Source organism: Trachurus japonicus, chromosome 6 (assembly GCF_045865225.1).
Source record: "Trachurus japonicus isolate A0001 chromosome 6, Traja_1.0".
Taxonomy (NCBI): Eukaryota; Metazoa; Chordata; class Actinopteri; order Carangiformes; family Carangidae; genus Trachurus; species Trachurus japonicus.
The window spans coordinates 11,418,080-11,431,793 of NC_140912.1; the positions used below are offsets into that span (position 1 = coordinate 11,418,080).

Here is a 13,714-nt window from a genome sequence, read left to right on the forward strand (position 1 = left end):
TATTTTTAAAGGACAGCTGGAAAGAGACACAATCCAACCCAGGGTCGCTGTAGCGGGCGTGCTCTACCAAGTGAGATACACAGCGCTCATGGCTCAGCGTATTTTATCGGAGCTTCTTCGATCAATGCGTCATTAATGCCGCCGCTGCTTCGGAGTCGGGGCAGACACACATGTTATGATGGAAACGCCATAATTCAAACTAAAATCCCCTGATTCAAACTAAAATATGCTCGCTAGAGCCAGGTTTTGGTAGATTTGAAAGGGATGGAAACAGTTATGTTAAAATTAAGTGTGATGTAGCGCACTTTCACCCCAACAGCTCCCGTGTTTGCAGTTCACTCACAAAGCAACAACATCAGGGTTTCCACTACATGTAATTGATTGTGATGCACAGCAAAATAAAAGCCCCCACACCTTCAGAATAATGTTTTCTTTTATTTTATATGTTAAAACAATGTAAAGCAGGGTTTCCATTACCAGTTACCTGCACCCCTTTCCACTACACAGTTACAGCTCGACTCGGTTCAGGTGCTTTTCCATCACAGCTGAGTTCACTACATAGTTCCTCCTCAGCAGGGCTGTAGACAGGTTTTTTAATTGGTGAGGAGGTCCGGGGGGTGGGGGTATGTGAACATGGAAAATGTTCACATTATTGACAAAAAACTATGCAGCACTTTGGACCCCTTATGACCCACAATTATATAAAGTAGACTGAGACTTTTTATTCTCATAATTATAGACCCATTAGATATGAAAGGAGAAATGTCCTGTGGTTTTCAGCCTTTTGATTATATTTAGCCTACCAATTACAGCTGAGAACATCAGGTATTGTTCGCTCTCCATATAAAGTGCTCTGAAAAAGTATTTGCTCCCTTCCAGATTTCTTACTTTCTTGCAGATTTGTCACACTTAAATGTTCATTTTATTGTATAAAAAAAAATGACCCACAATTATATAAAGTAGACTTGGACTTTTTATTCTTATAATTAAGACCAATTAGGTATGAAAGAAAGCTACCACATGCTTGACCTTTAGGACAAATGGTCTGTGGTTTTCAGCCTTCTATGTGTGACAGTGGTGGTCCTGTCACTATGCCTCCAATTGATCATGTGCCCTGGCTACTTGGCCAAGGGGATGTCCCTTTGGGTGACTGGCAAGCGCGCATGACTCTTACCCGGGAGGTGTGGGTTCAATCCCCGCCCGGGCCCTCTTCACCTTGCCACATTCTGGCGTTGTTGGCAGGATCCATGTAGCACTAGGGGTGGGTCCATGGATTCCTAATGTGTGGCAGCCTGCGCGGAAGCACGAGGACGTGCTTGTGAAAAGAGGGGGAGAGATGTGACAGTTGAGGTTCCTGTCACTATGCCTCCAATTGATCATGTGCCCTGGCTACTTGGCCAAGGGGATGTCCCTTTGGGTGACTGGCAAGCGCGCATGACTATTACCCGGGAGGTGTGGGTTCAATCCCCGCTCGGGCCCTCTTCACCTTGCCACATTCGGTTATATTTTGCTACCGTTTACAGCTGAGAACATCAGGTATTGTTCCCTCTCCATTAAATAAAGTGCAGTGAAAAAGTAGTAGTATGAAAAAGTATTAATCATCATTTAAAAACGGTGGTCACGACTCTCTCTCGCACACTGCTGGCGCACACACACGCACTTACACACACATGGGCACATGGACAGGGTTCAAAGTGCTATCCACCCCACATCAGACCACCAATAAACAACGTGGACGAGGTTATTATAGGAGGGGGGACATGCCAACCTGCGCGAGTTTGTAGTTTTCACCAAAGTTTAACCAGGATTCAAATTTCTTTTAATGCGCATTTCCCAGTAATTCGAATCACTTCGGATGGAAACAGAGCAAACGTGTCCTTTGTTTATCATCTCCTCTCCACAACTACACAGCTACACCCCATTCATTCATGTAGCAGTCACTTTACCTTGGACCACATAGGAAAGTGTGTACAACTGTCCCTAACCCTAAGTAGCCTAATAGATGTGGTGACATTTGTTTGTTTTTTTTTTCTTTGGGGGGGGGGGGGGGGGGGTTGCATTTCTGTTTATTGTGAAGCTGGTCTTAAATTTAATTTCAAGTGGCATTAAAAACATCTTAAAAAGTCTTAAATTTAACTTGGCTTAAGCTGTAGGAACCCTGGTATCACTGGAGCCCTCAGGCCAAGCCGAGGTAAACACATCCTCAATGTCTTTTCCCGCCATATTGGATTTCCACCATCTTTGATTTGATCAAAAACCTTTAAAAGGCCTCTCTTGTCACAAATTTTGTCTAATCTTCTTGAAACTTCGCCCAGATGATATTCAGACCATGACACACAAATGCATTCAGCATCTTCTTCAAATTCAAAGGCACTTAGCCGTGACAGCCAATCAAACTTGACATGGTCGCCAAACAGGAAGTAGTAAGCCCATTTCTCAGCAACCCTTTAACATATCTCAACAAAACTTGGTATATAGACTCATGACATTATCCCGGGGACACCCAAAACATCTGGTGACCTTTGACCTCTAGGGGGACACATATTCTGTCCAATCTTAATGAAACTTAGCATGTGATCTTCAGACCAAGCTGAACAAATGTGTCAAACAAATTCTTCTCAAACATGGTCCATAGATTCATGACATCATCCTGGGGATACCACAAAAAAGTGTGACCTTTGACCTTGGGGGGCGCTGTGTTTAAACTGTCTTCTCTTCACATGTGTGGATTTTAAACGTATTTACTTTTTATACTTATTATACTTTAAATGGCTGCTTATACTGTCAGACCTCCACATACAGTTTATAAACGAAAACAGCAGAATTTTGCTGCCATTTTGAAAGTTGTTAAGATCACATTATCCATTTTCACATGTGAAACTTGTTTAAAGTGCTGACGTAATTCTATCTTGTTGCCATGGCTACTCTGGCCTATTGTTGCTTGACCCCTTAATTGCTGCTTGCAGCTATATTACTATTATTGTCATAATAATGTAATAAAAATTTTCACTTGAGTGGATTGAAAATGTAATAAAACCTGATAATGTAATAACTTCCCAATAATGTAATAAAGTGCATTTCCCAATAATGTATGCATGTCCAACTTTGACCTGTTGGTGGCGCTCTGGAGCTTGTGTTGCTTACACAGAAATATAACCTTGAACACACCACTTGAAACCAAGTAATGGGTGATCTCCTGTTAAATTATTACATTATTGGAGTATTATTACATTATCAGGTCCCTTGAAATGGAAGGCTAACCTGATAATGTAATAACCTCCTGTTAATGTAATACTTTATGACATTATTGGTTAAGAGTGTATTACATTATTGGGAAGTTATTACATTATCAGGTTTTATTACATTTTCAATCCACTCAAGTTAAATTTTTTATTACATTATTGGGGTTATTACATTATCGGGGATTTATTACATTATCGGGTTCTACAACTCAACTTATCTGTTTCCTAGCTCTGGTTGTTTTAAATCTAAATTAAAAGTTGAGGTAGCAATGCAGGAATAGCTATTTGCTTGTGAATGGTCTGGAGGAAATTAATTGATGGATGGAGCGGAGCCTATGGCTGACTTTGAACTCCTTAGGAACATTAATGTGTGAGGCACAGTGGCAGATGTGAACTCATTTGTACTTGCAGGAAGGACAACCTGAGCTCTGGCTTGTATCTTAAGATGACCTTCATCATCGACCTCTGACCACCAAAAACTAATGAGCTCATCCTACGCCTGCAGCTGGTACAGAATGCCGCTGCTCGCCTTTTGACTGGTACCAAAAAAAGTAAACACATCACCCCTGTTCTGGCTTCCCTCCACTGGCTTCCCATCCGTTTTAGAATTGACTTTAAAGTGTTATTAATTGTTTTTAAAATTTTAACTGGTCTGGCCCCACTATATCTTAAAGAACTCATACAAGTCCGATATCCAGCTAGAGCTCTGCGTTCATCTGGAGAACCGTTGCTGGATATACCTCGAACAAAATTAAAAACCAAAGGTGACCGAGCCTTCTCAGTAGCTGCCCCCAAGCTCTGGAACAACCTGCCACTACATATTAGACTTGCAGGATCAGTGGAGAGGTTCAAGTCCGCCTTAAAGACTTATCTTTTTTCCCTGGCTTTCGGATCATGATTGAATTGTTGTGTTCTCGCCATGGTTATGTGTACATATTTATACATGTACATAGCATTTGTATATTTCTGTATGTATATTGATATGCGTGTGTGAATTGTTATGTATTTTTTGTCTTTTTACTTCTGCGCTGTAAAGCACTTTGGCTGACCGTGACAGGTCTTTTAAACGTGCTATACAAATAAAGGTGAACTTGAACTTACAGTCCAAGTAAATGTTTGTGTCAGATTTGGGCACCCAAGCTCACCTGATTACCTGATAGGCCACATAAATGGCAAGAATGAGCTGTACAGCAGTCTGTGGCCATGTAAGTCATAACCTCTAACTCTCCCCCAACTTGAAAGCTTAACTTTTGTCGTGTTACTGTAGCTTTCTGCCACCATCGTTTATGTTACCAGTGTTTTAAATCAGCTGTAAAATACACTAAAAACATTTTTTTCATCCATTTTTTCTTCTTCTCTTGGTTTCATTGTTAGACTTCCTTATCCATGAAAATATTGGTTTTAAAATGTTTGCTGTGGCTTCAATTTAACCTTCCTCTTGTCAGCTTTCTGCTACCATCTATGGTGTTAGGGTCAGTTTTGACCCAAGTCTTAAAGGGATAGTTCAACATTTTGGCAAAAACTGTCCCTAAACGCAACACGCATCAACAGTTTTGCATGAATTTACCTCTAAATCAGCTTTAACTCTCATTATTGTTCTTATCGTTATAACCGGGTCAAAACCAACGCTAACACTACAAATGTCATAATTTTAACCAGAGAATTTTAGAATTTTGTGAAAACATTTCTTTTTTCTTTTATTTTTTGTTTAAATAGAGGTTCCAGACAACGTCAAAAAGCATTGATGCAATAAACTAATTTATTTGGTACCTTTTTGTATTTAAAACCTGAAAACGGGTCACTGGTGACCCGAACACAAGAGGAAGGTTAACATGAAGCAAAAAGAAAAAACAGGACAGAAAAAGAGATATGCATTAGGGGTGTTTAATATCCATCACAAAATACAAATGAAGTTGTTCCTTTTATCCACAAGTATTCAACAAGGCTGATCACATCAGTATTACTATAACAACCACTTATTTTAACCCAAATTCCTTGCTCATGTATTCCAAAACCTAACCAAGTGTTTGTGCCAAGAACTAATCGCTACTGTTGGGCCCATCACATATCTGGGAGACTAAGAGAAACTTATTGTTAAAGGATTCGTACTGTATGTTTGTCAAGACAATAAACGTTGGTCTGCCAAATAAAATGAATAAAATAAAAGTTATATGCTCTTCTTAGACTGATTATTCACCTGACATACACATATTGGATAAACATTTTAGTTCCCTATTCCCATTCTCCCCTGCTCAGCTGCTGGGAGACATACTGACAGAAACACACCCCTCCCTCCACGTGACCAGTGGAGCTGTGCAGAGAAAAAGGAAAGTGTTTTTTGGAAAGGCAGCCAACATAACCTGATGAGAAGTACAGCATTGCTCTCTGAAACATGTCCTGTGTACCATCATGCTCAGAAAACGTCTCTGCAAACTCACGTTTGCACCCATCGAGGGAAACATACACAAGATAGAGTTTGGACTTGGACATACAGCCCATTAACACTTTCTCCTCCAAAAGGATCATATTTGCCTGACCTACAGCTTTCTGCAGCTCCCTCAAAATGTACTACCGTTCATCTATCTGACATAATGAAAAGCCAATAACAAAGGCAAACGCAACACAAGCGACACAAAATGTAGTGAGCACCAATAGTTTAAAAATATCTGCATTCTTCGTAAGAGATAATGTAAATGCAAATAGCCTACCTCCAAAATAAAATGACAAGCCAAAAAAGGTGAAGAAACCAACCAATAAAGTAAGTGTTCTAAGCCAGAGGGGGCGGAGCCACACTTTATTTTGATGGACACTGTTGATGACCCTCACAGCCTCTCTGTACTTCTCCTGATCCTCAATGATCAGACGCAGTTGGTCTGGAACCTCCATGTCACTGAAATGACCACAATCCCATTTATTCAGTCCCTCATCATTGACAGCAGTCAGCGGCTGCAGGGCCTTCCCATTGTAGATAGAGGGAGGCTGGAAGGGCATCACAGTGGAGCCTTGAAGCTGCTGGTTGGGGGTGCAGAGCACCTTGAGTAGCTTCTTCAGAAAGTCGGGGTCACTGGCCTCCAGGTAGGTGAGGTGGCAGAGGTGGAGAGGAACTGAGACTCCTGGCTGCAGCAGCACTGGGACGATGGGTTTCCTCTGCAGGCAGTCTCTGAACAGAGACATGTTGGCCTCCAGGAGACACCAGCGGCTCCTCACAAACTCTGGGCTGAGAACCAGCAGCACCTTCTGGCTCTCCTGGATGCAGTCAGACATGTTCTCCAACACGGTGCGCCCAGGAGTGAAGTCCCGATCATGGTAGCAGACTGGTTGATGATGCAGTGAGTCCACTGGTGGTCAGTGCTGCTGTAGCTGATGAAGACATGGTAACACTCACCATCTCTCAGTGTGGGAGGAGAAGGAAGAGGAGAGACTGGGACAATGGATTGTGACAGACTGTCCACAACCTCAAGTGAGTTCTCTGGCTCCATTTTCTAAAGAGAGAACAAAGGTCAGAACATCAGCATAAATACCTATAAGGATACACAATATGATTATAGTAAATCTGTAGCGTGCATTTAAAATGACCCATTTACCATCAACAGTTTGCAAGAAAGAGGTTAGAGAGGGCCTAGTCTCTTAGCAGTTGATGTGTTTGGGAGATTCATCTCATCACTATGTGAGAGTATGGAAGGGGTATGTTACGTAAGTAAAATTATAATCTGGGCCTTTAACATGACAACATCATGTAAACATTTATAAATTTTAATCCAAGCATGTGTCAGAGTGATGTTAGAGTTTAACACATTGCTAAATTTCACTTTGTCGTTGTAAAGAACTTTTTTAAAAATACATAAACATGTTTCATATTATTTGCCAGGAAGGTTCACACCATAATTTAATGTAGATTGGAAATAGAGCAACTACCTCCCAATTTCATGTTCCCACAAATGTGCATTAAAGAGGAACAATGCAGGATTTTAACCTTAGCTAGGCTACATTTTCACCTTATTTAAACAGCTTCGGAGTAATTGTGATGGTTAAATAAATGACTTGTTCCAGGGAGAATGGAGGCTCTCTGCCTTCCACATAAGCGCCTTTGGCTGAAAACCAACCTTGTATGATCAGAGCCTCTTACCCGGTGTCCCAGCTCTCATTTCGGTGTCCCAGATCCTGTCTCTGCGGCACCGCGACATAAACGCACATCGTAACCCATAATCTTATGACAATGAGACTACACAAATATACACGTTGTAACAGGGTATATGATATATGAAATTATCCACTGCTCGATGGATGGCTTTCTCGCCAGCTCCATTAAAAACAAATGCACATGGCCAGGAGGAAGGTTAGCTAAACAGTGGAAAAGTGACTGGACTTCCCCTTTGAACTGACTGTAAAGGATTCATGTACGCAATTTTCTGTGAATTACGGTACATGAATTTAACTGGGTCTAAAACAGTCAGACAACATTTAGATTATGATTTTTAGTTTTGTTTTAACACTGTACATCAGTGAGTGTAGATTCAACACAGTAAATTCCTCTCTGTGAAACACAAAGCAATTTAATAGGACCAGAAACTAGAGCTTCCAACATGGCTGTACGCCTTGCCAAACCTGTCTGTCTAACCAAGTAAAAAATAAATAATTAAAAAATTAAAAACCATCAAATGCATGTATGGTTTTCATTCATTATTTAGTATAGACATTTTTCATTCATCGATCAAATTATTCAAGCATAGGTAGAATAAAAAAGTAAAGTAATAAAGTAGTTTCATTCCTTTAAATCCCAAACATATGAATGAATCAACAACAGTATGAGGAAGTAGGAAATAAAAAACAAAACACGGCACAGGGAGGAGTGTTAAAGGCATACTGTATACATACAGACTTTCCCCAATGGAATTACAACACAGGTGATGCTGGTACCAAGACTGTACCTTTAAAGCAGAACTATGCAGGATTTGGGCTGTAATTATTGTGGCTCAGAGTCACTGTGATGGTTGAGTGACCTGTTATGAAGTGAATGGGGTCTAGGCCAATGCGCTCACCCCCCCCCACTGGCTGAAAACCGCACTTGCAAGATCAGTCGTCCGTCTCGGTGTTACAAATCTCGTCAATGGATAGAACTATCGCGAGAAACTGCCTTACGGCAGTACGAGATAAGAACGCATATGACGTCATGCATGTCACGAATCGTGATTGGTTTGAGTTCGGAAAGTCGGAGGAAACCATGGAAACATGAAATGTTTACTGATGAAGTTCAGCTTGTGGCTAACAGGGAGCTAATGCTAACACAGATACACACACCATGGGTCTTTTATAAGATAATGTAATACATCATGACACACACACACACACCTTCGCGTTTTGGAACCTTTATTCCTGTGTGTGTATGTCTGTGTCTTTGTGCCTGTGTGTGGCTGTATTAGCGTTAGCTCTGTGCTAGCATTAGCTCCGTGTTAGCATAGCGTTAGCTCGGTGTTAGCATTAGCTCCGTGTTAGCATTAGCGCCGTGTTAGCGTTAGCTAGGTGTTAGCAGGGCTTAGCAAACAGCAGTAAACACAAGCACGTGTAGGGGGGGTGGAGGAGGTGGAGGAGGTGGCGGCGGCGAGTTTTTTTTTTTTTTTTTACGACAGTGACATGTGCCTACCAGAACTGTGGGGGAGCTCCGGAGAGGGAAAAAAAGAGAAACCAACGAAGGAGCGAGCTATTTCTGGCCGAGCTGCATAGTTCTGCTTTAACAACAACAACAATGTTAAAAGTACGTCATCTTCACCATGCATGCCTCCAGGGGACAACTGACGCTCCTGTGACACAATCATGAGAACTGAACCCATTGGATGAACAAGAACCAACAGTTAAAATCAGGCACGAGATTTAAATTTCGTGCCGCTTTCAGCGTTGTTAAATGGACAGAAGCAGATTTGCTGTTCACACAGCTGCAGCTCTATATAAAGTAGGATTATAGACTGATTGACAACATGTACTTTGTACATGTAATATTTGTGAGTACAAAAATTACTTTTGAGAAAGACAATTTACCTGACATCTGCTGGACAATTAATAGATCTTGATTTCTTTTTTCTTTTACCCCTACTCCCATTCTCCCCTACTCAGCTGATGGGAGACATACTGACAAAAACACACCTTTCCCTCCAGGTGACCAGTGGAGCTGGGCTGAGGAAAAGGAAAGTGTTTTTTGGAAAGGCAGCAGGTGTAACCTGATGAGAAGTAGAGAATTGCTCTTTGAAACATGTCCTTTGCACTATCCTGCCTAGAAAATGATTCTGCAAACTCACGTTTGCACCCATCGAGGGAAACATACACTAGATTGAGTTTGGAGTTGGACATACAGCCCATTAACACTTTCTCCTCCGAGAGGATCACATTTGCCTGACCCACAGCTTTCTGCAGCTCCCTGGTAATGTATCTCTGTTCTTCCTTCTCAAACAAAAGTATCTGAAACGTGTAGACAAGTTGAACACAGCAGAGACTGACAACAGTGAGCACCAATAGTCTAAAAAGGTTTGTGTTCTTATTCTCATCAACTATGAATTTAACGAGTGTCGTTTCAAAATATATTGACAAGCCAATAGGACACATTACAAGAAAGGCAACCATTGCTCTAAGCCAGAGACGGTGCAGCCACACTTTGTTTCGATGGACACTGTTGATGACCCTCACAGCCTCTCTGTACTTCTCCTGATCCTCAATGATCAGACGTAGTTGGTCTGGAACCTCCATGTCACTGAAATGACCACATTCCCATGTATTCAGTCCCTCATCATTGACAGCAGTCAGCGGCTGCAGGGCCTTCCCATTGTAGATAGAGGGAGGCTGGAAGGGCATCACAGTGGAGCCTTGAAGCTGCTGGTTGGGGGTGCAGAGCACCTTGAGTAGCTTCTTCAGAAAGTCGGGGTCACTGGCCTCCAGGTAGGTGAGGTGGCAGAGGTGGAGAGGAACTGAGACTCCTGGCTGCAGCAGCACTGGGACGATGGGTTTCCTCTGCAGGCAGTCTCTGAACAGAGACATGTTGGCCTCCAGGAGACACCAGCGGCTCCTCACAAACTCTGGGCTGAGAACCAGCAGCACCTTCTGGCTCTCCTGGATGCAGTCAGACATGTTCTCCAACACGGTGCGCCCAGGAGTGAAGTCCCGATCATGGTAGCAGACCTGCAGGCCGCAGGACTCCAACTGGCTGATGATGCAGTGAGTCCACTGGTGGTCAGTGCTGCTGTAGCTGATGAAGACATGGTAACACTCACCATCTCTCAGTGTGGGAGGAGAAGGAAGAGGAGGAAGAGGAGAGACTGGGACAATGGACTGTGGCTCCATTATCTAAAGAGAGAACAAAGGTCAGACCATTAAAAGCATATCATAAATACCTTACAAGGATACACAGTATGATTATGGTAAATCTCCAAACTGTCTTTAGAATGATCCATTTACCTTCAACAAAGACAAGACAAAAGAGGCCCCAGTCCCTTAGCAGTTGGTGTGATTTATTTTTTCACTGAGTATGGAAAGAGACATGTTCAATACAATTATAATCTGAGCCTTTGACACAACATTAAAACCTACTGTGTACTGTAAGTTTGTAGTAAGTTTTAAGTTGTTTGTTTAAGAGACAGTTTTACACAATTTCTTTTAGATGTATTGATGCAAAAGAACAATGATCAGATATGCTCTGCCTAGTTACTGTCACTGTCTTCCTATGCAAGTTGAGGAAAAAAGACAAAAAGCTATAATTTCAAAAAATTCAATTTAGTTTAGTTTTGCATTATGTAGGCTACAGTACATGTGTTTGAATTCAAATCATTCAAAGGTAGCCAGAATTAATAAAATAAAAGTAAGTAGTAGTATTTTCATACCTTCCATGACAAACAGTGCAAAGAGTTGCCAACACTCGATAAGGAAGTCGGAGAATGAGAAATAAAACATGGCACTGTGAGGAGTCTTTTAAAGGTATACTATAATACCATATCCAACACAGATATTGGTACTGTGACTGTACCTTTAAATGACAGTAGGGCTCAAATTACTGTAGGTTATACAGTAATCAACCTGCACACAACCAGAGAAGGACAAAGTCCACAACTTCAATACTTGAGTAAAATAATAACTCCTCCTTTTCAAACATAACAACAATTCAAGGCAAAGTTGTCCAGTCAGATTTATAGTTAAGTTTCAATACTGGAGTACCTGCTTTTAAAGATACTCGAGTGTTCAAAAGCATAATTTCATGTTAACAAATTGGAGCATCTGTTGGAGTTGTATCTTGTCTCTACATTTATTTATTTATTTATTTATTTAAAAAGGACAGTGTGCAGTGACATTAATTGAGACAATAAAAAGATGGCTGCACCAGATCTAGCGGAGCCGCTAATTTCCATCTGTAGTCATGTACATGAGATTATGGAAGATACATGTGAATTGAAATTATTATGTTAGGCTCTGACACAACAACATACTGTCTGTTTTAATTGAAGCATGTGTCAGAGTGATTTTTATTAAACAAGATGAAGTTCACTGTGGTCGTGGTGGTAGTGAACTGTTTAACTAGTTATGTTTCTTTTACTTTTGTCTCACACACAGGCACAACTAGCTTTCATTTCTAAATTCCCCAAAATGCACTAAATACATGTATTCACTTTACAGTGACACACCAGTGGCTCCTCGCAAACATTGGGCTGTGAACTTCTGGCTTTTCTGGATGCGCTCATACATGGTAACAGCATGCACTCTGGAAATCTGAGTGTCTGCCAGTGTAACGGATGTGCACTCACTCCACCCATAAAGGACGTGCTAACCAACTTGCGGTTAGCATCGTCGCCTACCGTGTGGAGACCATGGTTCGAACCCCACCTAGGGCAGGCCGTGAGAAACACAACGCAGAGGGCCAGATATGACGTTGGCTACACCAGGGTGGTGTTTATTCAATGTAGTGGTGAATTTCACTTTGTGGTTCTAGAGAATATGTCACACTTGTACACATTTTAATTTATTTTTGTGCCAAACAGGTTCAGATCATGATTTAAGATGGATTTGAAATAGAACAAGTAGTTATCATTTCTAAATTACCCCAGAAAAAGCCTGAAATTGGAGACGACTTTTATTGTTGGCGAAATGCAGGGTAAGCAGGCAATAATGCAGAGTAAGTGACTAATGTGACAAGGCAACACAATCTCTGGTTCACAGCAAGCCACAGATGTGGGAGCTGATACTCACACATATACTAATTATTGTCTGATCTCGTCTAACCTCCTGAGCTTCAGGATGTGATTTGTCCTCACCTGAACATGAGTCTTCCATGCCTTCCTCATCACCTGATGCCTTGAATGCAGTAGGAGTGGTGGTTAGTGACTGTGGCTTACAGGTCAGTAGAGCTGTGCAGAGCTGTTCTTGCTTGGGTCCAGGTCTGGTGACGGTGTTAGATGAAGGCCTGGGAAGAGGAGCAGGATACCTCCTTCTCAAGAACAGTGGGGGCTGATAGCCATAGGCACACTGGAATGGAAATAGTCTGTTTGCAGAGTTGATCAGGGTGTTGTGGGTGTATTTGATTCCTAAGAAGTTGCTTGAGGGGTGGATAGAGACCATGCAATGCAGGGCTGTCTCCATCTCTTGGTTCTTCTGCTCTGCCTCGCCATTAGACAGAGGGTGGAAACCAAATGACACACTGACAGTGGCCCCAACAGCATGCCGATCTCCCCCCAGGGTAAAGAGTTGAACTGAGGTCACCAGTCAGAGACCATGTTAGTGTGGAGGCCATGCAGACAGAAGATGTGTCAGAGTAGCAGTCCAGCTGTTTCTTTGGCAGATCAAGACTTTTGCAAGGGCACAAAGTGGGCCATCTTCCTGAAACGATCTACCACTGTCAGGATGGTACAGTGGCTGTTGGACGGTGGCAGACCAGTCAGTCCAATGAAATGTAGGACCAGGGATGATGGGGCACTGGCAAATATTGCAGGGGACAAGCAAGAGCTTGGTTGGAAGATTTGTGCAGGGTACAGATGGGGCAGGCATTTACAATCTCCCAGGTGTCCTATTCCACCCACTAGCACCTCTGCTGTACAACCTCCTTGGCCTGTTGAATCTCAGGGTTCAGGTGAATTGGGAGTTGTGGGCCCATTGGAGGATCTTGGACCCAAAAGCCTGGGGCACAAACAGATGTTTGGGAGGACAGGTCCTGGGGCTGGGCTGGCCCTCCTGGGCAGCCTTTAGCCTCTCTTACATTTAAAGCTTCAGTTGGTAACAATTATTCAGTAATATTTGCTAGAACTGTCTACAAGAACTGACTTGTATAGTCAGACATTAAATGGGTAATCTAGGACAAAATCCAACTCATCTGGCTCCAGAATGGACCCCATGGCCCGGTCAGTGTTGGGGATACAGCGGCAGAGCCACATATAGCATGATGATGGTGAACTGGCGAGACTGTTGTACATGGAATTGGATTAACCCGTGTTTGCCAGACAGGAACA

At 42.2% G+C, this 13,714-nt stretch overlaps 1 protein-coding gene and 1 pseudogene across 1 annotated transcript; both read right to left on the reverse strand.

Moving 5' to 3' along the window:
* Positions 1 to 5,417: 5,417 nt before the first annotated feature.
* On the reverse strand, positions 5,418 to 6,721 carry LOC146985630 (uncharacterized; annotated as a pseudogene).
* A 2,596-nt stretch (positions 6,722 to 9,317) lies between these two features.
* Positions 9,318 to 12,851, reverse strand: LOC146985631 (uncharacterized). Its single transcript, XM_085780337.1, has 2 exons — positions 12,495 to 12,851; positions 9,318 to 10,571 (listed from the first exon to the last, which is right to left on the reverse strand). Exons 1-2 carry the CDS (start codon positions 12,849 to 12,851, stop codon positions 9,327 to 9,329), a joined length of 1,602 nt encoding a protein of 533 aa, XP_085636463.1. The 3' UTR covers positions 9,318 to 9,326.
* Positions 12,852 to 13,714: the final 863 nt, after the last annotated feature.